Here is a 26,395-nt window from a genome sequence, read left to right as displayed (position 1 = left end):
ATCCCATCTCAGTGTTGAATGCTTGACGTGAGAAACCCTTGTCCACCCACCTGACTGCATCCACTATCTATTTACCGCACAACCCAGAAAAATCAAGGAAAAACGAAAAGAAACCCCAGAGAACCCAGTAAAACTGAAGAAAAGAATTTGAAGAAGCTAGTCACGGGGTTTCACCGAGAAAACCCTAGATTAGAGCGCGAACAAAATCCCTTTCCGACAAGGTCCCTTACCCTAAGATAAGGAATTTAAACCGAAGACGGAAAAGAGAAGTCGAACCCTAACCAAGATTACTTGGGAAACCACCGAGACTACACGGAGGCCGCCGCCTGACAGAGCGCAACGAAGGACATGGGTTCTCTTATGAAAACTTAATAATGAGGCAACAAGGATTTCGTGTTTCATCAAGTATGTATGACTCAAATTTATTTATGATTTTTATCTATTGATTCTAATTGTCGTTAATTATTTTCTATAATCACGCCAGATGTGTTCATCAAGCTCAAGGACGAAGAAGGAAATTTTAGTAAAAAACTTGTTACCGATGTTGAAGGGTTGTTAAGTTTATATGAAGCATCACATATGATGATTCATGGAGAGGATATTTTAGAAGAAGCACTGAATTTCACTTCCACCAATTTAGAGTCCATTGTTACCCAACTAAACCCTTCTCTTGCATCACAAGTCAAATATACCTTAAAGCAGGCTCTCCACAAGAATTTGCCTAGACTAGAGGCACGGCGCTACATTTCCATCTATGAACAAAATCCTTTACATAGTGAAATTTTACTCACTTTGGCAAAACTAGATTTTAATATGCTTCAAACCTTACATCAAAAAGAATTTGGTAACATTTGCAAGTAAGGACTTCGATCATACACTCTTTTTGTAAATAAAAAATAAAAAATTAAAGACTAGTCCCTGTACTTAATATTAATTATTGCTTTTTTTTTTTTTTAAATATTTTAAACAGGTGGTGGATTGAAATGGATGTTTCCAAAAAATTCTCTTTTGCACGAGATAGGATTGTTGAATGTTGCTTTTGGATTTTAACAGTATATTATGAACCCCAATATTCTCAAGCAAGGAAAATGACGACGAAATTAATTGCCATAATATCAATAATTGATGATATTTATGATGCATATGGAACTATTGATGAACTAGAAGTTTTTTCGAAGGCAATTGAGAGGTTTATTAATACAAACTTATTTTCATCGGTCATCACATTTTCTTTCCATGAATAAGAAAAATATATTTCTTGAGTATTAAAGAAAAGAGTTTTTCAGGTGGGATATCAAGAGTTTGGATGATCTTCCGGACTATATGAAATTAATTTATACAACTGTCTTGAAGACTTTTGAAGAAATAAAACAAGACATGACTAAAGAAGGGAGATTCTTTACCCTCAAATATTACGTAAAAGAAGTATGAATATGTGATTTCTTTTATATACTTGTTAATAATAAATCTTGAACAAATTATTTCTAATTTTAACATCCAATTTTTAAGTATGGTGTAAAATATAATTTTATGATATTGTGTGCTTATGGCAGTTCTAAACAGTAGTTAGTGCATTTATGACTGAAGCAAGATGGTTCAACAATAACTATGTGCCACCAATAGAGGAGTACTTAAACATTTCAAAAATATCATCCGGTCAATCATTACTAGTAACATGTTCTTATATTGGCATGGGTGACATAGCCACAGAGAACATCTTCAAATGGGTATCAAATAAGCCAAAAATGGTGGATGATGTTGCTACTCTCTGTAGGATAATGGATGAAATTGTATCTAGTGAGGTATCTTATATTCAAATAAATAAATAAAGGGTAACAACAGTTTTTTTTCATATAATAAGTAGTTGCATTACATTTTTTTCATGTTGGTTTTTCAGTTTGAACAAAAAAGAGGACATGTTTGTTCATTGTTGGATTGCATTATGAAGCAAAATGAGATGTCTAGGGAAGATGCTATTGAAGAATGTAGAGAGAGAATTGCAAATACTTGGAAAGATATAAATAAGGAATGTCTTAAGCCAACTGAAGTTCCAATGCCTTTTTTGACTCGTGCTATCAACCTTTCACGTTTTATGGATGTTTTTTACAAAGATAAAGATAACTACACACATTCAGAAGGATTGATGAAGTCATGCATCAAAATTGTGCTTGTGGATCCAGTTCCAATTTGAGCTTTAATGTTTTAGTCTTCTTGTCTTTAAGTTTGAATAATAAAAACATGCATGCATGTGTACCTGCTTGTTGCATGTGGTATTTTTCCTTCTGTTTTTTGTTTGTTTTTTATAGCAGAAATTGATCCATGTACCCTAGTGGAATAAGAGTTGGTTGTTTTTGTTGTTATTGTCATATTGTTGTTGTTGTTGTTGTCATACTGTTGTTGTTAATGTTGTTATTGTTGTTGTTTTTTGTTTGTTTTTAACAGAGTGATATTTCTTTTGTTGAAATAAAAAATTTGTGCTATCGTCCTCTTGCTAGTATAATTATCACTTCTTGTTAGTACAACTATCACTCATATTTTCATTCTTAGACTAAAATGTTAAACTTGTAAAACTTAGAGGTGTTATCTTTAGAAGTAAGGCATCACACAACTCGAATAACCATGCTTGGTATCGAAGAGGCTGGCCCATAACATGCCGAGTCTTGGACTAACAACAACAAAGGTTTAGTTCAAAAGCGGGCATCACATGGCGAGTATGTGAGCCCACCTAATTCAGCTTAATGCGCCTTGGATATGGATCGATTGGTTCAACCCAAGCACATAAATAGGTGTTAACATATGTGCAACAAAAGGTAATTGCAACACCACATGTCCAGGAATAAAACCATGACCCCTAATGAGGGGGAGTCTGGTTTCTTTTATTCTCATGATCTAGCCAAGTAGGTGGCTACTAGAACCAATTACTTAGCAAGTTCTTTACCAAATGGACATGCCTGTAAATATCCCAACTACATGGTTGGAAAACGCATTACTTTCTACATAATAAGAATCCAAAAAATCTCTTTTGCTCTCCATATTGTTAGTAGAGTTTAAACTATTGTACTTACCACAATTACAATTGTCACTCACCAAGAGGACCGATAAAAATTACTCAAACAACGTATTCATTTGAAACTCCAGTTGCCCAAATAACCCTTCCACAATGGTGAGACAGGGCAACACCACCATGAGCATTAGGATGATGAACCCATAACAGAGATGTAGGTCGTTGTAGAAGAGTTTTGATAGAAAGACCGGCCCACAAGAGCATATCGCAACCATCAACACTCAGATGGTGTTTATATGTGATAGTGATTCCTTGAAATGTAAGATCTTTTCTACAAAGTTCAATGACACTGGGCTTATGTGGTAAACGAACCTCCCTAAACAATCGATGACTACCTAACAACACCTGTCAAGAAAGATGATCCACCGACTCTTAGAGAGAAAACGTTGAAAGGTCTCGACGACCATCCTATATATTCCATGGGCGCCAGGTTCATTTTATGTCCTTGCAAGATTACCTCGCAAGGTTTAATAAGGTGACCATCATGGTGGTAAGGACCTTGAGTTTCATAAAAGTAACTCATAAAAAATTATATTGTTTTAAAATAAAATTAAAAATTAAAAAAAATAATCCTAACAATGATTCACCAAGTTGTCTTTTATGTAAATATATAAGCCAGTAACAAAAACCATCAAATATATTAATATTTACCGAATTTGTTCACTATATACTAATGTGTATTTCAACATTATAGAATATTTATCAATCTATATAGTATTTTCATAATTTTGTTTCTTAACTTTTAAAAATATTAAATATTTTTCTCTTGCTTTGGTCTTTTCTTTATTGCATGCTTTATAAAATAATATTATTAAATAAGGATTTTCGACTTTAACTTAAATGTGCTAAGAGAATATTAGACATTGAATTTTCGAAAAAATTCCCCAATAGTTAAAAAAATCACAACACCTTAACAAAAGTAAATTATTACAAAAAAATAAAGATATTTTATTATTTATTTATTTATTTTTATTGAAATATTATATCTTCAATGAGAGTTTGTTTGTTTTGTTATTGCATTAAAAACACTTTGTCTCCCTTTGTGTTTGTTCTTGTGATGGAAGTCTTCACGGCCTTAATGAATAAAAGTAAAGAAGTAGGAGAGTTCCGTGGTTTTAAAGTCAATGATGTGAAGGAGGTGGATTTGTTACAATTCGCGGATGACACTTTGATTTTTGCCGAGTGTGATTTGGCAAATTTGTGGAGCTTAAAGGCTATTTTTAGAGGCTTTGAGATGATGTCCGGTTTACAGATGGATCAATTTTCATAAGAGTAATTTGTTTCGGGTTCATGCGGGTGATTGGTTCATGGAAGCCACAACATGCTTCCTTTCTTGTAAAGTATGGTCTTTACCTTTCAAATTTCTCGGTGTGAGGGTTGGCGATAATCCTAGGAAGCTATCTATGTGGAGGGATTTCATCTTAACGTTTAAAAAGAGATTATCAGTTTGGAAAGGTGCAAATCTTAGTATGGCGGGGAGGGTTGTTCTCATTAACTCGGTTATTAATGCGCTCCAGATTTATACTCTTTCTTTTTACAAGGCTCCTAAGAAGATTTTAAACGAGGTGTGCCCTATTCAACGCAAGTTCCTTTGGGGAGGAGGTGAGCTAAAACGACCCATTAATTGGGTGTGTTGGGATACCATTTGTAAATCCCGGGAAGAGGGTGGTTTGGGTGTCAAAAATATGGAAATCTTGAATGTGGCTTTGTTAAGTAAATGGAAATGGCGTATTCTTACGGATAAAGGCGCGGTTTGGCGAGATCTTTTAGTAGCGCGTTATGGTAACATTAAGCTTAAGGTTTTGGAAGGAGATCTATCGGTGGTGGATAAAAAAGACTCTATGTGGTGGAGAGATTTAATTATGTCGGATAACTATGAAAATCTCCTTTTGGAAAATTTCACTAGTGCTATTCAAGTCAAAGTGGGTAATGGAGATTCAACTCCTATGTGGTATGCGGACTGGATTGGGAAGCAATCTCTAATTAAATGCTATCCTAGTCTATTTTCCATGGCCTTCAATCATTTGCAAACAGTTTCTTCTGCAGGTTTTTTCATTTTTGACCGCTGGCAGTGGAATGTTTCCGATCTCTTCGCATCTGGCAGCGCTGTCTTAGCAGTGGCAGTGGAAGATATTGGTCCCGGTTTGGAGAATGTCATTCTTGGTGATGCGGGTATAAGGATCACCTTGGCTGTGCAGGACATGGGTGACTCCCATCTGGCAGCGGCTGTACCTGTCAGCATTGAGGTGCAGCGAGCTTTCCAAGCGTTCCGTGTTGATCTTAACTGTAAACTCCTAATCAAGGATGAGGTAGATTCTTTCAATTGGAGGTTGGATGCGGAAGGTATTTTCTCGGTTAAGTCTTGTTACGATTTCTTCAAAGGAAAGCTCTCGGGTCCGCCGTTGAATGTTGATAAGGTTAGGGCTCTTGCTCATCTTTGGAATTTAAAAGTGCCTTCCAAAATTCAGTTTTTTTGTTGGAGATTTATTCACAATAGAATTGCAACTAAAGATAATTTAGTGAGTCGGGGAATATTGAATGACGTAGGAGACTCTATATGTGTTTTTTGTTCTTCGGAGGAGAAAAATCTAGTGTATCTCTTTTCGGATTGTGAAGTGACTTTTAGAATTTGGCGTAGAGTGTTTATGTGGCTTGGAGTTGGGGAGTTTTTATCTTTAGAGGACTTCATAGAGTTCTTCTACAATTGTGCAAGGATTAGATGCCCTTCAAGAAGAGTCACTATAGCGGTGGTTTGGTTAGCTACGATTTGGACCGTGTGGATTAAGCGCAACGCTATCATCTTTAGAAATGATTCCTTTAGCTTCATAGAGTGCATGTCGGAGATGGTTTTTGTTTCGTGGAGTTGGCTTAATTCTTTTTATAAGAAGTTGCCTTTATGTAATTTTTATGATTGGAATATCCAACCTCTTTTGTGCTTTATTGTGTAACCTCCTTTGTATTGGGGTGGAGCATCCCTTTTGCTCCCTTTAATTCCATTGCTTATTGAAAAAAAAATTAAAAACACTTTAGATTAAACAAAAAATATATGACAAAATTTATGTCATCTTAAATGATACAAAAATATTAGAAATGTCATACTTTATGATTGTAAGTTAGAGTTACCTTAAAAGAGAACAATAGAATGGAGAAAAATTCACTCACCCAAATACCGAATGCATAACTGATATTAAGTCTTTAGACAACAAGATCAATTATTAGTAGTATTTATTTTCAATAATCAAACCTTGAGAATTAATGTTTATAAACGATAAATTCTTACATTCGTCAAATGTTTATCTGAGTGCAATCAAATAAAAACTTGAAAAATTTACACTCATACTACATCATTCCTAACATGTCAATACATTATTATATAGACATACATCTTTACTTGTAAAATAAAATATTCAAACAAGATATCAAACAACCATTAATTCTCAATGTTTGATTGCAAAAATTAACTGTAAGTTGTACTCTCACGCAATGATCAAATACTGATAATAAGTCCAATCAGATAATAAACGTCTTTGACATCAATCATTGCCCACATTAATATACTTATTAATTACTATACATTAACCATCATAAGTATATAATTGTTGTGCCAAACTATGTATTCCTTTTAACCGACCATAACAGTTTGCACGAACAATTGCACGTTATATAATTTTATATTTTGATTAAATCAAATTTAGACAACATATGTTACATTTACAACTTTGTATCAACCAACTAAACCAAAATTATTAGACATTTTAGAAAAATAAACAGGGTGAGTCTTAAACTTACAAGCCACTAACCATAAATGTAGGTCTTTTATATATATATATATATATATATATATATATATATATATATATATATATATATATATATATATATATATATATATATATATATATATATATATATATATATATATATATATATATATATATATATATATATATATATATATATATATATTCAAAATTTATATTTAAATAAAAAAATGACTTAATTGTGAAACCTTTTCAATTCAAAATAAACAATCAAATGAGTAAAACTAGATTTAAATTCAATATTTATCACATCCAAATGATTGTAAATATATATATTTATGAAGATATTCTGTATAGTAAAAAAGGAAGTGTTTTTCAATAAAAAAAATGAAGTGTTTTCAGATTCCAAATATATTTAGTATAATTGTTAAATATATCATAGGTCTTTATTCGAACTTTTCATTTTAATTTCTCTAAAAAAAATTCTTTAAATATTGGTCCTTGCCAACTTTTCCGTCCTTAAAATTAGTCCCTCCCATTAGTTTCTATTAACGGAGACTTACGTGGCACACCAAGTTTCAAGCCACATTACTCAAAGGCAGAAAAACAATTTAGATTGCGGGGGTTTTAAACCTCCATAAATTTATCGATTTTCTTCATATTAATCATGTTCTTCCTTTTCTTCTTATTTATACATTTCTCTCACAACCATTTCATCAATCAATTGGCGTGCACTAAGAAATTTCATTTTCGTTATCAATTTTGAAATTTCAGGTACAGGTAAAACATGTTAATACTGATATGCTAACATCATAAGAATGTCCAGAAAAATGTTACAACATCTATTGACCAACTGAACAAATTTATCAAGCTGTGATTGATACTTAATTAAAATTACAGAAAGATAAATAACACAGAGAATTGTTAACCCTGTTGGGTGCAATATCACCTACTTTGGGGGTCAGGAAGGAAATCCACTATAATAGTAATAGTTCAAAGCTTAAGCAGTCCCAATTTAAAACTTCTCTCCTAATCACTATCCCGTGCAACTTCTACCTAGAAATCGACATCTAGATATGAGAAATCGACATCTCAATTCCAATCACCGCCGTGATATCTAACAGTCCCAATTCTAGTGACTGTATCAAGAGCAACCAAACAAGAAGATTACACAACTAATACAAAGACTCAACTCTCTTGTTTAAAAACTTCAAGAGTGAGAATAATAACTTGGCTAACAGTCGAGTAACAATCAGTCTACCACATAGTATCAAAAGATCTATGAGTGACTGACAAATTATTGAAAGTTATTATTACATTAGGTTTGATCTTCTCTTTAAATACACCTCTGCATTCCATGGGCTTCAAAATCTGCATCCAGATATTTCTTGATCCATAAGTTATGTGATGCACCAATTGTGCATATAAATCTCCTTAAATATTGGAACAACAATATCAACTTTTCTAAATTGTCTTATCATCCAATTTTGGCAATTTGTATACAGCTGGAGATATAAAACTTTTTTCAGATTAAATCTTCTTGGCCATGCGAAAATTATTAAGATATATCCAAAAGAAATTATCACATAATCAAATCAAATCAGTCAAGATTTAAAACAGTCTGTGCTGATGTTCTAATACAATATGTTACAACATCTGTCAGAACATCTTTCTTCAATGAACCTGAGCAACATGTTAGAATATCTTTCATAACGTCTTTGTAATAAACCATATTTTAGCAAAATTATGTCAATCCTAAAACCATGCTACTAACAAACTTTGTTTCTTCATCATAACAAATTGTCTATAGAACTTAGTTATCTAAGAAAGGAATTTTTTAAATTATAAAAAAAAAAATTTTAATTGATATTTTCTAATAAGAGAGCAATCCAACCGAAAATAAGGGCCGAACCACAAGGTAGGGGAATTCCACCTAGGAAAATGACCCAATAGTGTTTGCAGCCTAAGAAAAAATATGAATAGCTTCGCAGCTTCATTATAGACTCTACTAATAAAATGAATAAAACAAATCCAAATTTCTCATGAGATTAGCATGTTAATGTTGGCTAGTAGCAAAAGAAACATGTTAGATAGTATTATATACTATTACCTTTGTCGAAAATCAAGTAAGAAGAAGTCTTACATTAGTTAGAAAATGGAAGAATGAACACTTTATAAGTGAGAGAATCCACATACCTATATCACCTTAAGGTTTTAGGTGGAGAAGTGATGTGTCTCCCACAAAGGTGTGTTGCTCAAGCGGAATGTCCCGGAAAATAACAATGCTCCTCGCTCAACTCTCTCTTGATTGTTGTGCTAACAAATGGTATCGTGAGCCTATGGTTCGAGAAAGGGACCGGTTTACTTGTAGTTAAAGAGAGTCAACGGATACAAGTGTAGAAGTTAGAAAAGAACTCACACACCTATCATCTTAAGGTTTTAGGTGGACAACCCTCTCTCGATTGTTGAGGTGTGTTGTTCAAGTGGAATGTCCTAGAAAATAACAATGCTCCTCGCTCGACCCTCCCCCGATTGTTGCGCTAACAACCTTTATAAACCATCAGTAGAAAAACAAAAGAATGAAACGACAGTAAGTGTCTGAACAACACTTGCTTTGATCAATTTTTATGTTGCATATAGATAAATGGAAGGAGATAAAATGGAATGGAAATGTAGAAAATGAAAATGAAAATGATAGAGTAACAAGTTCTGGACAAATGCTTTTTCTTTCACTAATATCTTCGTTGCTTTTTTCACATGCCAATTCAAAAACAAAGCCATTCAAAATTCGAAGCTGAATAAAACTTCTAACGATAATGCTACAGATCTTGAAAAACAATAAACAAGCTATTGTTGTCTGCTTTTCCAATGTCAAATTTTCTCTAAGAATCTTAATGAACAACATAAAATTTGAACTCTTGTCATTTCTCCTCCTTTAATTCAAATAACAAGTGATCCAAATATTCTCTAGAGTTACTGTTAAGAGCTTAAAATTGTCAAAACTAGAACAAAAGAAGCAATGCATTCATAAGCTTCCATAAGGGTGTTCGATGAAGCTAAGTGATGTTAGTTTAGTTCGGTCTAAGTTTAGGGACATATATTTTAATGTGGCACTCGTGATCACCAAAACATTTGGGGTTTAAAGTATTAGGAAACTTAGCTACAATCTATAGTATAAGATGATTGATATAGGTATTGTCATCTATCTTAAACATAAGAAAAGATGTCAACATAATATTGAAGATGGTTCTTCTAGCTTGTCTGCAGCTTTAGCACAAATAATATGTCCCAAAACCAATTTAAATGGACCCTTTTTCAGCTTCTGCATTCATCTGCAAAATTCAATAAAAGAATATTCCTTCTCTTGGACAATATTCCTATGCTTTGCCAGGTTGAAGTTCAAATCACCTAAAACTATCAAAAGAAATTAAAAAAATGAAAAATGTAAAGAAAGAGTTTATATATTTTTTAAAATATGATGAAAGTGTTTAATCTTGCTTCACCAACTAATACAAGAACAAATGGAGTTATTTGTATATCCTTCTCTAAGCAAATATTCACTAAGACAATTATACCACATGCGTCTAGAATTTTTCAACCCATAGAGAGATTTGTTCAATTTTATGAAGTAGTTTTTTCGAGATTCGGAATTATGTGTTTCTGATATATTAAACCCTTTAGGGAGTTTCATGTAAATGTCACTATCAAGTGAGCCGTATAAATAAGATGATACATCATGTTCATGTTAAGCCCTTTATGTACTACAAGGCTAATAAAATATTAAAAAATTAATTGAATCCACTACAGTTGTATATGTTTCATCAAAACCAATCTTAGGTCTTTGTGAAAGTTATGGAGCAACAAATCAAACTTTACACTATTCTTATATTTTGCTTTTTCACAAAAACTCATTTATATCCCATTGATTTCATACCTTGAGTGTAATTCCCTACCAATATGTGTCTAGAATCATATCAGCAGAATACTAATAACTGGTACTGAGTACATACAAAAGTCAGGAATAATAACATAAGATGTATACATTTCAAAATCATCTTGAAGATGGATACAATGAATATATCTACACAATGATAATAATACACAGCAGAAGAAAAGATCAGGCACAGTCTTCACGGCATCCGATCAAAAGCTCTTGATCCATGCATCTAGCAAAACTTGATCTTGCACGATACCTGAAAAAATAATAAGATGAATGGGGTGAGATTACTAAATCTCAGTGAGTTCCCCTATCTTATGGGTCCTCTCGGCTCTACATGGTACATACATCAACTACAGATCAATGTCAGTTCCTAAGGTTTCCTCATTATCCAGTACAGGAAAGCATGCCAACTCGTAGCACCACGATTGAATGTCCACTGACCACCCGATTAGATATTCTGAGAACATATCACATGTTCGGATATTAGGTGTTTCCTCCAGAATAGGTCTTCCGGATTTACCTGCCAACCTTCTGTCGAGAGCTACCCTCAAGGTCTGGTCTTCCGGGTTTACCTGTCTATCTGCTCTCGAAAAAAGACCCCAAATCATACCTTTTCAATCTACATGGTAAGTAAATCATGTGACTATAGAGAACCATGGAATCGACATTGAATCGCATCTCACGATTCAACTCCTCCAATATCCTAGGGCCCGAATCTCACATAGAAATTCACCCTTAAGGAGATGAGAAAAGGAGAAGGTGTGGCCCACATCTCTGGGAGTTTATCCCCGAAGAATAGCTCCTGAACTACGGAGCACGGCCCATTCCTGAGATCACACACTCGAGGAATGCCTGCAATATATGTGGCCCAGGGGCATCCTTGGAATTACTTCACAAGAAATAGCCAACATATATGTAACATGCCTATTCGCAGTTACTATCCTTATGTCTGTTCTCTAACCCCTCGTCCCATACTTACTACACCATTAGATTTTAGGATTTCGAAAGTAGTCTCTTGATAGGAAAAGGAATATTAGGCTAGCATCCGACCATGATTCTTAGTCTAGGTATCCTAAGGTCCAATTTACCATAATCATACTTTGTTGATCGATGTACACAAGTTATACCAAGTTGTAGGACATCCTCGCCTCTTGGTTCACATGGTTAGCTTCACAAGCTATAAAACCTCAACATTTTGGTGAACATGGCTAGCTTTGATTTCCATCACCGCTCATTTTATGATGCCTACAAAACCACTTAAAGGAACATTTGATCACGAAGGCCTTTAGAATGATTAACAAGTTAATTATCCAAGCCTTATCTTTACTAATCAAGGTACAAGAACTTTCAAATGGATTTGGTTGATACTCAAGTGTATGATAATATTGTGGAAGCTTATGCATCTCATAGCATTTCCATTAGCTTTCCAATGTCTCCCACGGCGCCCAATTCCGAGTTACGGAACTTCAATTATGGTCGAAACAGTAAAGAGATGATTTTCTGTCAGGTGCAATCGATTTGCACTGGTGTGCAATCAATTGCTCACTGAACCAGAAGCGCAGAATGCCAATTTTTCATAGTGCAATCAATTGCTTGACCCCTGCAATCGATTGCCTACTGAACCAAAAGCAAAAATCACATTTTTCTTGCATAAAACCAGTCCCAAAAGAGTTCTAACTCATCCATAGGTTCCCCAACAATTCAAATACGAATCCCATCATATATTAACAGTCCATATCATACAATTGCATCAAAAGAACATATATTTGACCGATTAAATCAACATGCAAGGTATTGATCACTATCTAAACCCTTAATCATGCATAAATCCCAATTCCTACCCCAAGTTCCTAACTAATGGAACTCACCTTGATCAAGAATTCTGAGATGAAGAGATGATTCTGAATTTGATGAAGATGATGATGAAGATAAGTTCTGACTTTAATGGTGAAAGGGGTGATGATGATGCTCTTGATCATAGTTCTTCCTCCAAACTTTGCTGAAACCTTACACATGCAAAATTCTTGATGAAAGATTCTTGAGCTCCTTCCTTCTTTCTTTCCTTTCACATTTCTCTCTATTTCTCCTCCAAATTCTGGTTTTCTTATCAAAAGGAAAAATAATGTGTAACCAAACAAATCCTTATTTCTCATTTAATGGGTGAATTGACCATAATATCCTCCAAATATGCAATAATCACTAAATTTCCATTTGGTTCAATTCTAACCAATATCTTTGGATTCCAACAATCCACTTAACCTCCCTATCTTAAGAATTCTTAAGATAGAATTAGGTCTCACTTCACTTTTTTTCATGTTTAGAGAATTAGGGATGTTACATTGAGGTGTTCAGACTACAGGTCCAAAATCGAGTCACTTGTAAAGTGAGTTTAAATCTCCTTCAAGTGAATATATTCATTTTGGCCAATTATCACTTTGTCTACAATCTTTGGTAGACTTTGATTCATGATCCTCGTTATCATTTATCATATTTAGCGTTATATTTTATCCAAAGACAATGTTAATATTGACTTTATTTTGGTTATCTTAATTTTGATTCCATCGCATTTCATTCATGACATAATTTATCGATATCTGTTTATTTCATATTTCAAGTACTTGATTAGTTCTTCTGGAACTGAAATAATAAATTATGTCAAAGTACTTTTAAAATGTTCATATCCTCACTTGAGTCATCTTTAACTTTAGTTTCTTTTTTAAGTAAAGGACTTTTAATATTGAAACCGATTTTTTACCATACTTCAGGCGCGACTATAGTGAAAATATAATTGGAATTTTGTTGTTATCAAAACATCAAGATAAAAACAGATATTTTAAACAAATGCTTAATTTTCATTTTATTTAATTGTTATACACTAAATCTAAAGAATAAAAAAGATTATTCATTAATAACTAAATAAAATAAAAATATCATAAACAAATTTTAATAGAATAATATAAGTAATAAATAAGAATCAGGAATATAATATTTTAAACTATTATTGCAATATTAAAAATAACTGAATATGATAAAATATAATTAAATATGATAAACTGCTATATTAAAAGTAACTGAATATGATAAAATATTTCGAAGATATTCTTGAGAGTATTTCCTTGATTGTCTGACTCTTATAGAATTGGCCAAAATTTTTAAGAGACAACGATAAAAAAAAATATAATTCTTCAAAGATGTTTGATATTAAAATATTAGTTCTTTTGAAACAATTGCTCAATCATCATAAAGGATGATATATAAAAAATAGTTGGACAATCCTTCAACGAACGATATTATTTGAAATCCTTTCGGGATGATTAAAAAAATAATTTTTTGAACAATCCTTCAGGGATGATGTAATCTTTTTGTTTATTTTTCGAATCTTCAAACAAGATTAAGATAACAAAAATTACGCAATTGTGAAATCCTTTTGGGATAATTCACTATTATTGATGAATTTTTTTAAACATAATTGATGCAATCCTTCTAGGATTAATTAATATTATAGATCAAATCTTTATGTGAAATCCTTTTGGGATACTTCACTATTATTGATGCACTTTTTAAACATAAATGATGCAATCATTTTGGGATTCATCAATATTATAGATCAAATGCTTTTGTGATTCGCTAATATTATAGATGCAACCTTCTGAGATGCCTTATAATTATTCGTGCATTCTTCTAAAATGATAATCATTTTATGAACATATTACAAATTTTTACACAAACACAAAAATCTTTGTGAATTTTTTTTAGAGATATTTTAGCAATATCCATGTCATCTTTCTGGAATGCATGAATATTTTTGGTGATTTTGTTCTAATCAATAGATCAATAAAAAATAGGTAGGATTACTAATATATTATAAAACATAATAAACCAAAAAATAATGTTATATTCTAAATCTTTGCTATCCTTCAAGGATAGCTTGATAAGTTCTTCAGGATCTATATAAAAAATTTAATATATCTCGATCCTTTAGGATGCCTTATATGTTCTTCAGGAATAATATAAGAAATTTAATATTTTTCTATCCTTTAGGAATGTTTCATATGTTCTTCAGGAACAATATAAATTTATTATGTTTCTATCATTCATGGATATTTGATAAGTTCCTCATAATTAATGAAGTTTTGTTGTTGTGATTTGTTTCAAATACGTTATCAGTGGAAAACTCTACCAAATTTGAAAAGGAAAAAACATTGAAGTTCTTACCATTAGAGGTAATATTGAGATGAAAAAATTTAAATAACAATGTTTATAAAAAAAATTACATAAAAAACAAGGTTTTCAGAAAATTTACCAAAGTGTTTAGGTTTTGCAGGACCCCCTAGAGTATGCGCCAAACCATTTGGCGCATTAGTATAAATTTTTTTGAATTAGCCAATTCATTTGGCGTATATGTGTTTGTGAAAAGTAAAAAAAAAAAAAAAATTTACATTTGCGCCAAACCATATGGCGCATTCTCCTAATTTTTGTACTAATGCGCCAATTCATTTGGCGCATACTCCAAGGGGTCTTCAAAACCTAGACACTTTGGTAAATTTTTTGAAAAACTTGTTTTTTTGATAATTTTTTTTTTAAACCTTGTTATTTAAATTTTTTTTCTAATATTGATCCTTTCTTTTATATTTTTTTTACCTTATTAGCTTTGAATTTTGATATGATGTTATATCTTATTAACTTATGAAGCATCCATGAATGATAGCAAAACAAAAGCTTATTGTATAGGTCTTGAAGAAATTATCAAGCATCTCCGAAGGATAGCAAAATAATAGTTTAATATATAGTTTCCTGGTCAAATATATATATAGTTTCCGAAAAACTTATCAAGTATCCATGAATAATAGAATATACTCTCTTCATCTCTTTCTCTCTTATATTATTTTATTCAGTTTCATAACAAATTCTACAATTATTATTAATTTTTAATTTAATTTTAAAAAATATTTAATGTGATTAGTTGCTTGATTTTTTTATTAAACATAAAAAAGAATAATTTAGAAATTTATCTCAAGTAGGCATAAAATCAAATAAATTAATTTCTCTTAATTATATTTTGCAATCATGACAATAGTTATTTTTATGATGGTAGTGTTCTGAGAGAATAATCCATCTATCTCAATATAATTACCTATTTGACAAAAAAAATATTCTAAAATTATTATGCACTCCTTAATCAATACTTCTAAATGTCTAAGAACTTAGTTAATTTTAAATTAACTATGCACAAATATAAAGAGTATTTTTGATATATCTATACATGAAATAGACACATTTAAGTTTGAATTAGAGGTGAGTAGAATATGGAGGCTCAAATATAATTGGCACCAACTTTGGATGTTATTCCATATCAAAGGTGTCTAAGAATAATTAAATTTATGATCTGGATAATTGAATTGATTTTAGCTCTCTGTATAAATTGAATATTCATTAATAATATTAGGTGTATCTCAATCAATTATCGGTCTATAAGTCAATGTTCTTCTAATTATCAACTTGACATCTATTCTTTTAAAAAAAAATATTAATACTAAACTATTAAAAAAAATATGATGCATGATTATTTTTTTTCCTCTTATTAATAAACATAGAATTCGACTGATTTTTGGTATTCTTATTTAAATTTGTTTATTAAAAGTATTCCTATATTTATAATAATCTTACAACAATACTTTTGTTTTTTTTTTTTATCTTAATAAACATTGAAATTTATTATCTCTCCACAAAATTGCAATCTAGTTGGTCCCCAATAGATATATCTGACATGACAAAACAAACTATTTTCACTTACCATTCTTTTTTGTCTAGATCAATCAATAATCAAAATAATTGACACATAAAAATAGTACAGTCCTTATGTCTTCCTTTTCCTTTCGATCGGAACGTGTCACATACATACAATTAATAACTATATTTATATATAAATATAAATATAAATAGTGGCGGAACCAAGGCCGATCCAACACATATTGTGGCTTGAGGCTAGGGGTGGGAATAGGCCAGGCCGGTCTACAGGGGCCTACGGCCCAGCCTACATAGGCCTAGGCCAGGCCAGGCCTATTTAATAAAAAGGCAAGGCTTAGGCTTTTTTAAAAGCTTATTTTATTAAATAGGTCAGGCTTAGGCTATTAATAAAGCCTATGAAGTCTTACAGGCCGGCCTATATTTTCATATATACACTAGTGCAAAATGAACAATATAATTTTAAAATTTACACCCAATATACTAAAAACGGGTGTAAATAACAAATACGATGGCATTTTTGTAAATAAAGTGTAAGTTTATAATTGATCATGTGAAAATATACACCCTATTTTTTTAAAAACGGGTGTAAATTAAAAATATTATTATATTTAAATCTCAATTACTCCCGTTAAATTAAAAATCGGGTGTAAATTTAAATAGACTTAAAAAAAATATTTATTTTTATAACTCAAAATATTATTCTTAATAACTAGCTAAGTGAATATTGTGAATATTATGAATATTATCAAATTAATGAGAGAATATTAATGGGTTTAAATTATTAGAAGAATAAAATTTACTAAAACTCTTTCATCAAATCTATCATATGCATTTCACCAAACCCATTTTTCAGCTCTATGAACAATCTAGCACACAAAAATGGAGGAAGCATCTAAAACCATTGCACACAAATCGGAGGTATCACAACGAAGAAGAAGAGAGAATTAACATATCAATTTTCATTTTTCATTTTTTTTTGTTTAAAATAAAATCAAATTGGTTCAATCTTCGTTTTCGTTCCCAAATTTTCATCGATCTGAGAAATTCTATTCGAATTTTTAGGTTTGAGGTTGTTCGATTGAAATTCATTGCAACGTGGATGTTGTTGATTCGTGAGATTTTGAATTTTGTAGATTTTGAAATTCTGTTCTAGATCGTTTGCTGTTGTTCAATGGCCTCGGCTCAGGTGCTAAACTAGGTTGCGGTGAAGGTGGTTGTGGGGCTTGCACTGTTATGGTCTTTCATTATGATACAAATTTGAGGAAAAGCTTGTAAGTTTTTCTTTCTCACGCTGTACCCGTGTTTGACGTTCCTACTACTTTTGAAACGGTTCGTTCTTGTATTAAATCAAGCTTATGATTTTAGTTTGAAAACGTTCTTTCAGACACTTTGCTGTAAATGCTTGCTTAGCACCTCTATATTCTGTTGAAGGGATGCATGTGATTACAGTGGAGGGACTTGGAAGCTGCAGGCATGGTTTGTACCCTAGTTATCTTGTACCTGGATCACTTATACCTTGTTTGGATTATAAATGTGTGATGTACATGGTATATTAACCAATAAATGTTGCTACAAAATATTATTTCAGATTGCCCTAGGCTTCCATCTTTTTTGGGCTTGGTATGACAGCCTTGTTTGATGTTAAATTGAATAGTATTTTGATTTCAGTTATACTTTCTCTAGCAACGCTTGTTTAGATTAGGTTTTTTCTTCAGTGGGCTTCCTTCTTCTCTTAATAAGAATTTTTGATCAATTCATACTTTTGTTCTATTCATGGTACTGCTCCCGAAATGAACTTTTCTTTTGGTACGTGCTTTCTGTGTATCCTATGGAGATTTTGCCCTTTGTCTCCAATTATCTCATCTTTCCCTTCATTTACAATATGTGGCCATCATGTCCTATGGAAATTTGCCTTTTGTTTCAAGTTTGAGGATGCCACAAAGATCTTCCTCACAGGTAGACCGTTCAGGTCTTGCACCTTTGGAAGATTTAGCTCAAGATGTGAATGGAGCTAGTTTACTTGGTACAGGACTGATGAATGAAGTGCTTTATTATATTAACTGCAGTTATATAAATTGCAGTACTTTTATATCATGATGTATGACTTTCTACATTCTGAAAAGGATTTCTTATCTCAGAGCATGCTCATGTCGGTATTCCCTGTATTGTCTGTGCCTTGTATGAAATATTTACCGCTCTAGACCTTGCTTCAAAGGATTCAAGGAGAGAAGCAGTTGCACCTACTTCCCTGCGGATAGCTCTAAGCAACCTATATCCAGAGAGTAACTTTTTCCAGGAGGTAACTTTATCGACAAAAAATGAATAAAAGGTAGTTCTTTTGTTGACAATGTGATTAATGTATTGGCATTTGGCAGGCTCAGATGAATGATGCTTCCGAGGTACTGGGAGTAATATTTGACTGCCTTTATCAATCATTTACCCGTGATTCAGGTGTTTCTAATGCAGAATCAGTGGAAAGTAACTGCACGGGGTCTTGGGATTGTGCAGTTGATAGTTGTATAGTACATTCGCATTTTGGTCTTTTAATCTCTCCACTCTTAAAATCTTTTTATTTTTCTAGTCTTAGTCTTTTAATGTCATTCTTAGTTGTTGCTGACTTTGGAATAACATTCTTTCAGGGTTCAACTGGAGTAAAGTTTTCTGACGTGGCTGGAATTGATGATGTTGTAGATGAACTTCAAGAGGTAATTATTTTTTACAAGGCTATAGAGTAAAGTCTTGACCTATTAAACTTGATCTTTTGTAGGGTGCAGATATGTTTCAGTTAAAGTATTCCAAAAAAATTATGAAACAACTTTCCCAGAAATTACATTTCATTTTGTTTTCCCGGCTGGTTCAGCAGCTCACAAATATGAAAGTTTCAATTTAATGTGTGGCTGTGCACAATTATGAAACAGTTTTCTACAGTGTTCTTGTAGGTAGAGCTGCAATTTACTAGTAATATTCAATATAATTCTTGCATGTTTTTTGCATTTTATTGTGCAAAATGAGGGCAACCAGCATGGTTGCTTCTGAATGTTTCTTAAACCATTTTCTTGTTCCCATTTTCTATCCCATTGGACTGAAGAAGATATTTGTAATGAAACTTATATTTTGCATTGCTAATCCTTTTGCTTCTCTAGGCCTGGGGTTGATGAAGTTAAAGAAAAACTTAAGCATTTGGGTGCTGCTGGAGTTTTCACGGAGAATGAATTGGAAGTGAAGAATGTCAAGAGTCTTCTGGTATACCTTGGATTTATTGTTCCTGTTATGACTTATGTTCTGCTCTTAGATGCTATCAAAGCTGACAAATAAACAAAAATAATTTAAGGGTTGTCTTCTATACTAAAAATATAGAATTGAATGCTTACTTGAATCAAATTGACATGGTAGGATGGTATACCTGAACCTGCATTGGGATTTAACTGCGTTGGTGGCAATTCTGCTTCTCTGGTTCTCAAATTTTTAAGGTATGATATGACATGAGCTATTCAGTAAAGATTTTAATAAAGGAGACTATCTTTTTCTGTTATTAACTATCATTATTATTAAGATTTTAATACACATTACATTTTAATACACATTACATTGAGTTACGTATTTGACTTTATTTCACTCCAACGTTTGTGTCACGGGCTACAAAGTGGAACCAAACATGTCTTTGTTTCTTTCCTTTCTCCCTTTTGCCTTCTTCATTCACACTGCTTATTCATTTTCTAGGTAAATATCTCACATTGCTAGTTCATTATTACAATATATTATATATCAATTTTTTCACCTTCTTCCTGTTTTCTGTTCTGCAGTCTGAATTCCACAACAATTGAAGGACCTTTTGTTCAAGAATTCACTTTTCCTGCAAATTCAACCTTCAATAGTTGTCATGCTTCTACCATTGTTGAGGTCATCAACTACAAACTAGTTTATAGGTTCCTTCTTTTTTAAGGTTAATATAATATATAATGAGTTTATTTTTTGTTTCACGTGCAGGTTGAGAAGGGTCATTTTTTGGTTGCATATTTTGGGGGCACATCAGAGGGTGCACCTGATGTCAAAATATGGTTGCAGACTTACAAGGTATATCTATCTATGTATGTATGTAGTTAATACAATCCTAAAAACACATAGGATATCGAGTGCGGCGTAATTTTTTAGAGGTCCTGACTAGGTTAGTTACAGGTCTAATAGATGTCTATTTAATTATGGTTTAACCGTGTCAAATATTTAATAAGATCCTGTTTAGTCGGCCTATTTTGCTCCTATGCGGTAGTTTACTTTGTACGCCCTCAAACGCAACCCTCGGATGAACAATAAAAATGAAAAGTAAAGTGTTTTTGACTGCTAGTTTTAATATTGTAAATGAAAATTTGATTGGCAGAATGGAATATGGAAACCACCTATAGTAGCTGATGAAGAATCAAATGTTCCTATGTGGAACCCTGTACTCTTCAAACTTCCATCAAATGTTTTACTGCTTTTCTACAGAATAGGCCAAGATGTTCAAAAGTAAAGTTTCTATCCTAACATTCTCCATACATAAATGCCATTGTTTAAGCAGTTGAGGATTGATTATGATTCATTTGATTTACTTTGCTTTAGATGGAGTGGATTCATGAAACGGTCATATGATAAAGGTATTACATGGACAGAAAGAGAACAACTTCCGCCTGGTATATTAGGACCTATAAAAAATAAGGTGAAACCATAAACCACTCAAAACAGTACTCAATTTTATGATCTTAATTAGTACCGAAATTCATTTTTGATTTTGTTCAGCCTCTCTTGTTGGAGAATGGTGACTTACTTTGCCATTTTGCACAATATCATGCAAAATTAATATACTATATTCTATGAAAGTGAAAATGTTGAAGCTGGGTATAAAATAGAACACTAATACTTTGCCATTTTGCACAATAGCATGCAAAAAACATGCAAGAGAGGTAGTAAATTGAAAATTACTAGTATTCTATTGGTTCACAAGTATTTCTGGGCTTTTTGGCAAGCATGAGTTGTGTGGAGAAAATTTGTGGCGGCTAAGCATTTGTTGAGTATATCACTTCTACCCGATTATCATGTAAATTTTAATAGTCAACCTTGTTCAAGATATGGGAGAGGGAATGTGTCTTTTGGCTCAAAGTCACGCCCAGTTCGTTACATGTGCGGTATGTCACTACTATAAAAGTGCTTTACACGTTTTACCTGTTGTTTGCATGAACACCAAATCACTCGGTGTTAGAATGTTTAAAACTGTCGTTTTACCTGTTGTTGACAGTGACACAGTTCCATCTCACTTTGCCATACGACACTTTGCCACAAGAATTCTCATCCACACCACCTCTTTCTTCTGATGCAGTAGTTGGTTTTCATGACTCAAAACTTGTAAGCTCTCTTCAACACTACTTGCCATGTGATTGTGATTGATCTCACCTTCTTAATGTTTTTTAATTAATCATATATGTGGATAGTTGATTTTGTATACTTTCAGGAACCTCTTAAAAGTTTTCCACAGTTGCTAGTAATGGCTCATGAGTTAGGAATACTTACAAATATTAACACATTATCTCATATGTTTAGACGAAGAAAGTGAAAAACAGAGCTAGTAAAATAAAAAGAACACAACTCTGACATACTTTGTAATTCCATTCTTTCATGGATGACATTAAAGTAAGCTTCCAGCTTGTTGTAAACAGTTTCTCTATCTTAAGATTTGTACAAGTGAAGATGTGTATACAATGCTTTCTCTTTTAACATTTTGTTTACCTTTACATTGAGACAGTGTAATGAAGTGAAGATGTGTATACGTCTTATGGTATCTGGCGTACCTGCTACGGTGGAGCACCGAGCCATTGCGGCAACAGGCACGTCCACCTTGGCTGCCTTTATGGCCAAGTGTGTTTATAATTTCATTAAAGCAATGGATTTGTTGAAATTGAACATGGTAGTTGTGGATTAGGTGCATCCTTTGCTCTCAAACCTTTATGGTTCACTTAACAAATTGACGATTTTGTCGTCGGGTTTTGAGGGGAAAATAAAAATGAAGGATTGGACTGAGTGAGTATGACCTTGCTAATACTATTGATTATGCTTAACAAATTATGCCTTTACTTTGATATTGTGATACTTATCAGTTATCATCCATTTTCTGTCATTATAGTTTATGTACCAGAACAGTGGCGTAGAGGAGCATCAAATGAACCAAGCATCAAATGAACCAAAAAACAAGTGAAGATATACCGAATTCTGAAGAAATGTTGCCAAAACAAAAGCCAAAGAAGAAGAAGAAAACTTATATATGAAGAAAGTGTTATGACTTAGTTAAAATATAATTTTTATGTGTATGATTTTATAGTACTTGAAATATTATGACTGCACATGATTTTGTATACTTTTTGGTTAATATTAAAAATATTTTGACTTAGTTAAAATATGATTTTTATGTGTATGATTTTATAGTATTTGCAATATTATGACTGAAAATGAAATATAACTAAATGGTGTGTATGAAATAGGGTGTAAATAGATATAATTGTTCATTCATAAATGGCGTATTTACACCCGATTTTTACTAAATTAGGGGGTAATTAAGAACATATTTACACCCGATTTTTATTAAAATAGGGTGTAATTAAAACATAATTAAGCCCAATTACACCCGATATTTATTAAAATAGGGTGTAATTAAAACGTAATTACGCCCAATTACACCCGATTTTTATTAAAACAGTGTGTAATTAAAACGTAATTACGCTCAATTACACCCGATTTTTATTAAAACAGGGTGTAATTAAAAACATAATTACGCCCAATTACACCCGATTTTTATTAAAACAGGGTGTAATTAAAAACGTAATTACGCCCAATTACACCCGATTTTTGTTAAAAATAACGGGTGTAAATTCGTTAGACATTTCTCACCCTGTGGATATACACCCGATTTTTATTAAAAATAATGGGTGTAAATTTAATAAAAAACGGGTGTAAATTAACATTTTTGTACTAGTGATATTAGAAATATGCTAAATAAGTTGGTCCATGTAGACATATATATTAGAAAAAAAGGCTAAATAGACTACCTAAATAAAACAAAGGCTAAATAGGTCTACTTATATATGCATATATAGGCCGACCTATAAGGCTTCTTAAGTAATATGGATAAATTAAAAACTTTAATGAAATAAAGGCTTTTTAAATAGGCTTTCAGGCCAGGCCAGGCTTTTAAAAAGGCCAGGTCAGGCCTAAAAACTGAGCCTATGATAGGCCTTAGGCCAGACTTAGGCCTTTTAATTTTATCGTAGGCCAGGCTTAGGCCTTCTAAATCCTAGCCTAGCCTAGCCTATTTCAACCCCTACTTGAGGCGGATCTTAAAAGGAGGCCTTTTAAATTAAAATTAATTTTTAATTAAAATTTTATTGTACGAGCTTTTTGAGATGCACAATTATTTATTAATTATTATAATCGATTTCATTTAGTATTTCTTTTTTCAATTAATAATAAAGCCAATCCACTTAATCTTTGTTGAGACATGGTTGATCTTAAATATATATATATATATATATATATATATATATATATATATATATATATATATATATATATATATATATATATATATATATATATATTTTAAGCCAAGTATTACGCTCATTTTTAGTCGTTGATTTAATTTTAATCTAACCGTTAGAAACTCACATGATTCTTACTAAATATAACTTCCTCTATTTTTGGTAATAAAATAAAAACATGATTCTTTTTTAATATTTCTTAAAAAATATTAGAATTCAATTTTTTTTCATGATTCTTAATTAAAAATAGTATGATTCTTGATAAAAATAGTTTATTCTTATTTATAAACAAATTTTGTTTTTTTTTTCAATTTCCTTTAAAAATAAATAACACATGAGTATACTGTCTACTCTTAAAAATTAATTTTATTATTATTATAATTATTATCATTATTATTATTATTATTATTATTATTATTATTATTATTACTAAATAAAATTAAAAAAGAATGAAAAATTTATTTAAAAATTAAAAGAAACTAGTTTTTTCTAATGAGAAGGGATCAAATGAGAAACAAATTTCTTTTAATTTTTAAATAAAATTTTCACTATATTTTTTAATTTTATTTAAATTATATTTTATTTATAAACTTATATTAAATGATAAAATAAATTTATTTTTAAATAAAGTATGAAGTTATTTTTAAATTGCGCATAAAAATTTTAAAAAAAATTATAATGTTAAATATAATAAGTACAAATAATTTTATTGTAAATAAAAAAATCAAAATAAATTTGTTTTAAAAAATAAGAAGAATCTATTTTTCACCAAGATTTATAATGCATTATAATTATAATATCGTGTTAGTACTATTACCACTCTATAATATTTATTCAAACAAAATATATATACAAATACTTATAAAATGAATACTAAAAACATATTAATATCATCCTTTAATTTAAGTGAATAGAATAAAATAAAATTTAAATAAAGTAGAAGAAAACAATGAAAAGTTTATTTCAACATTAAAAGAAACTAATTTTTTGACAAAAGCAAACTTAAATTCTATCATTAATCAAATAAGAGGAAATACAAGGAGGCATCTCATCGAACAACATGTGTCGAGTCCAAATATTGGTCTCCTTAGCTAAAGTATGAGCAACCAAGTTCGCTTGACGCTTTACAAACTTTACCTCAAAGTGGGGAAAATCTAGTAACAACAAATTTATAGAAGAAATAATAAATGTAAACTCTGAATTGCCACTTAAGTTTAACTGTAGTCCATGGACTACCGACTGAGAATCACTTTCAAACAAAACATGGCCAAGGTGTAGGGTGCTAACACCCTGGATAGCTTCCTTGAGGGCTAAGGTCTCCGCTTCTAGAATAGATAATGTACCACCATCCCAAGCAGTTCCAGCAACAACAAAATCGCCATGATCATCTCGAAGGCACCATCCACGGTTTGTTGTACCTAATTGACAATTAAAACCCGCATCCACATTACAGTTAAAGATACCACTCAACGGCGGACTCCACTGAAGCAAATTCTCATTATTAACTTCGGTGTTCCGAACTTGTTGAGCAGAAAACCATTCTTGCCACTTGTGCAAGGCTAGCCAACCAATTTTAGTAGCTTCTTCCTTCTCTTTATTCCAAACCCAATCATTTCTATTCTTCCACAAGCTCACTATCATTACTACTACTCTACCAGCAATATTACTATCTTCCTTGCAACAAATATCCATAATAACAGATTTAGCATCCTGAAAAGAGGTGAGACAGGGAGATATAACATTATACAAACCTGCTGCCCTCCAAGAGGAAATTGCTTTCAAACACCCAAAAAGAACATGCCAACCGTCTTCATAACTCTTATCACAAGAAGGACAATTAGGAACACATGCGACATGATGCTAACGGAGTCGCACTCTCGTCGGGAGACAATCCTTATAAATTCTCCAAATGAGATGTTTTACTCTAGCCGGTGCCGATATCTTCCATAAACTGTTCCAATTACCATTCACGGCCACCCCTCCATTTCTTTTCCTCGCCTTCCTCCAAATGCGATACCCGACCTGACACTATAAGATCCATGTTGTTCTTCCTTCCAAACAAATCTGTCCACCATAACATCATCTACCAAGATGTCCTTGTAAGATGTCCTTTGTAACAGTAAAGTCAAACAAATCACGAATCACCCTCATGTTCCACTGTTTATGGATGAAAAAATAATTTTTTTGTTTTTGTGTTACTTCAACTAATTATAAATATTAATAATAATTATTATTATAATAATAATAATAATAATAATAATAAAATTAATTTTTAAGAGTAGACAGTAGACTCATGTGGTATTTATTTTTAAAGGAAATTAAA

At 31.8% G+C, this 26,395-nt stretch overlaps 3 protein-coding genes across 6 annotated transcripts; all 3 read left to right on the top strand.

Annotated features, from left to right (window-relative positions):
• The first annotated feature begins 402 nt into the window (after positions 1–402).
• Positions 403–1,431, top strand: LOC131619229 ((-)-germacrene D synthase-like). Its single transcript, XM_058890351.1, has 3 exons — positions 403–857; positions 971–1,189; positions 1,287–1,431. Exons 1-3 carry the CDS (start codon positions 580–582, stop codon positions 1,429–1,431), a joined length of 642 nt encoding a protein of 213 aa, XP_058746334.1. The 5' UTR covers positions 403–579.
• A 128-nt stretch (positions 1,432–1,559) lies between these two features.
• LOC131617330 (probable terpene synthase 2) lies at positions 1,560–2,327 on the top strand. Its single transcript, XM_058888640.1, has 2 exons — positions 1,560–1,802; positions 1,898–2,327. The coding sequence occupies exons 1-2, from the start codon at positions 1,578–1,580 to the stop codon at positions 2,189–2,191; spliced, it is 519 nt and encodes a 172-aa protein (XP_058744623.1). The 5' UTR covers positions 1,560–1,577; the 3' UTR covers positions 2,192–2,327.
• Positions 2,328–17,293: 14,966 nt separating this feature from the next.
• On the top strand, positions 17,294–22,876 carry LOC131617328 (uncharacterized). 4 transcript variants are annotated; one of them, XM_058888637.1, is made up of 13 exons: positions 17,294–17,431; positions 17,647–17,784; positions 17,898–18,812; positions 18,889–19,218; positions 19,657–19,756; positions 19,907–19,983; positions 20,317–20,413; positions 20,501–20,587; positions 20,889–21,016; positions 21,110–21,672; positions 21,783–22,174; positions 22,287–22,561; positions 22,665–22,876. In XM_058888637.1, exons 4-10 carry the CDS (start codon positions 19,205–19,207, stop codon positions 21,216–21,218), a joined length of 612 nt encoding a protein of 203 aa, XP_058744620.1. In that variant the 5' UTR covers positions 17,294–17,431; positions 17,647–17,784; positions 17,898–18,812; positions 18,889–19,204; the 3' UTR covers positions 21,219–21,672; positions 21,783–22,174; positions 22,287–22,561; positions 22,665–22,876. The 4 variants fall into 4 exon arrangements, with proteins under 4 accessions (XP_058744620.1, XP_058744621.1, XP_058744619.1 ...); XM_058888638.1 differs by having other exon boundaries at positions 17,367–17,784; positions 17,898–17,989; positions 18,652–18,812; XM_058888636.1 differs by having other exon boundaries at positions 17,367–17,784; positions 18,889–19,051; positions 19,153–19,218.
• The last annotated feature ends 3,519 nt before the right edge of the window (positions 22,877–26,395 follow it).

This window comes from Vicia villosa, linkage group LG7 (genome assembly GCF_029867415.1).
Source record: "Vicia villosa cultivar HV-30 ecotype Madison, WI linkage group LG7, Vvil1.0, whole genome shotgun sequence".
NCBI classification, from domain to species: Eukaryota; Viridiplantae; Streptophyta; class Magnoliopsida; order Fabales; family Fabaceae; genus Vicia; species Vicia villosa.
This window is presented reverse-complemented; position numbering and strand designations above follow the sequence as displayed.

Coding starts and splice junctions, on each gene's coding strand:
- LOC131617328 (XM_058888637.1), top strand. Junction 19,984..20,316: donor CTGGTTCTCAAATTTTTAAG/GTATGATATGAC, acceptor TCTGTTCTGCAG/TCTGAATTCCACAACAATTG. Junction 21,017..21,109: donor ATAGGCCAAGATGTTCAAAA/GTAAAGTTTCTA, acceptor ACTTTGCTTTAG/ATGGAGTGGATTCATGAAAC.
- LOC131619229 (XM_058890351.1), top strand. CDS start 580: ATGATGATTCATGGAGAGGATATTTTAGAAGAAGCACTGAATTTCACT. Junction 858..970: donor GAATTTGGTAACATTTGCAA/GTAAGGACTTCG, acceptor TATTTTAAACAG/GTGGTGGATTGAAATGGATG. Junction 1,190..1,286: donor TTTTCGAAGGCAATTGAGAG/GTTTATTAATAC, acceptor AGAGTTTTTCAG/GTGGGATATCAAGAGTTTGG.
- LOC131617330 (XM_058888640.1), top strand. CDS start 1,578: ATGACTGAAGCAAGATGGTTCAACAATAACTATGTGCCACCAATAGAG. Junction 1,803..1,897: donor ATGAAATTGTATCTAGTGAG/GTATCTTATATT, acceptor TTGGTTTTTCAG/TTTGAACAAAAAAGAGGACA.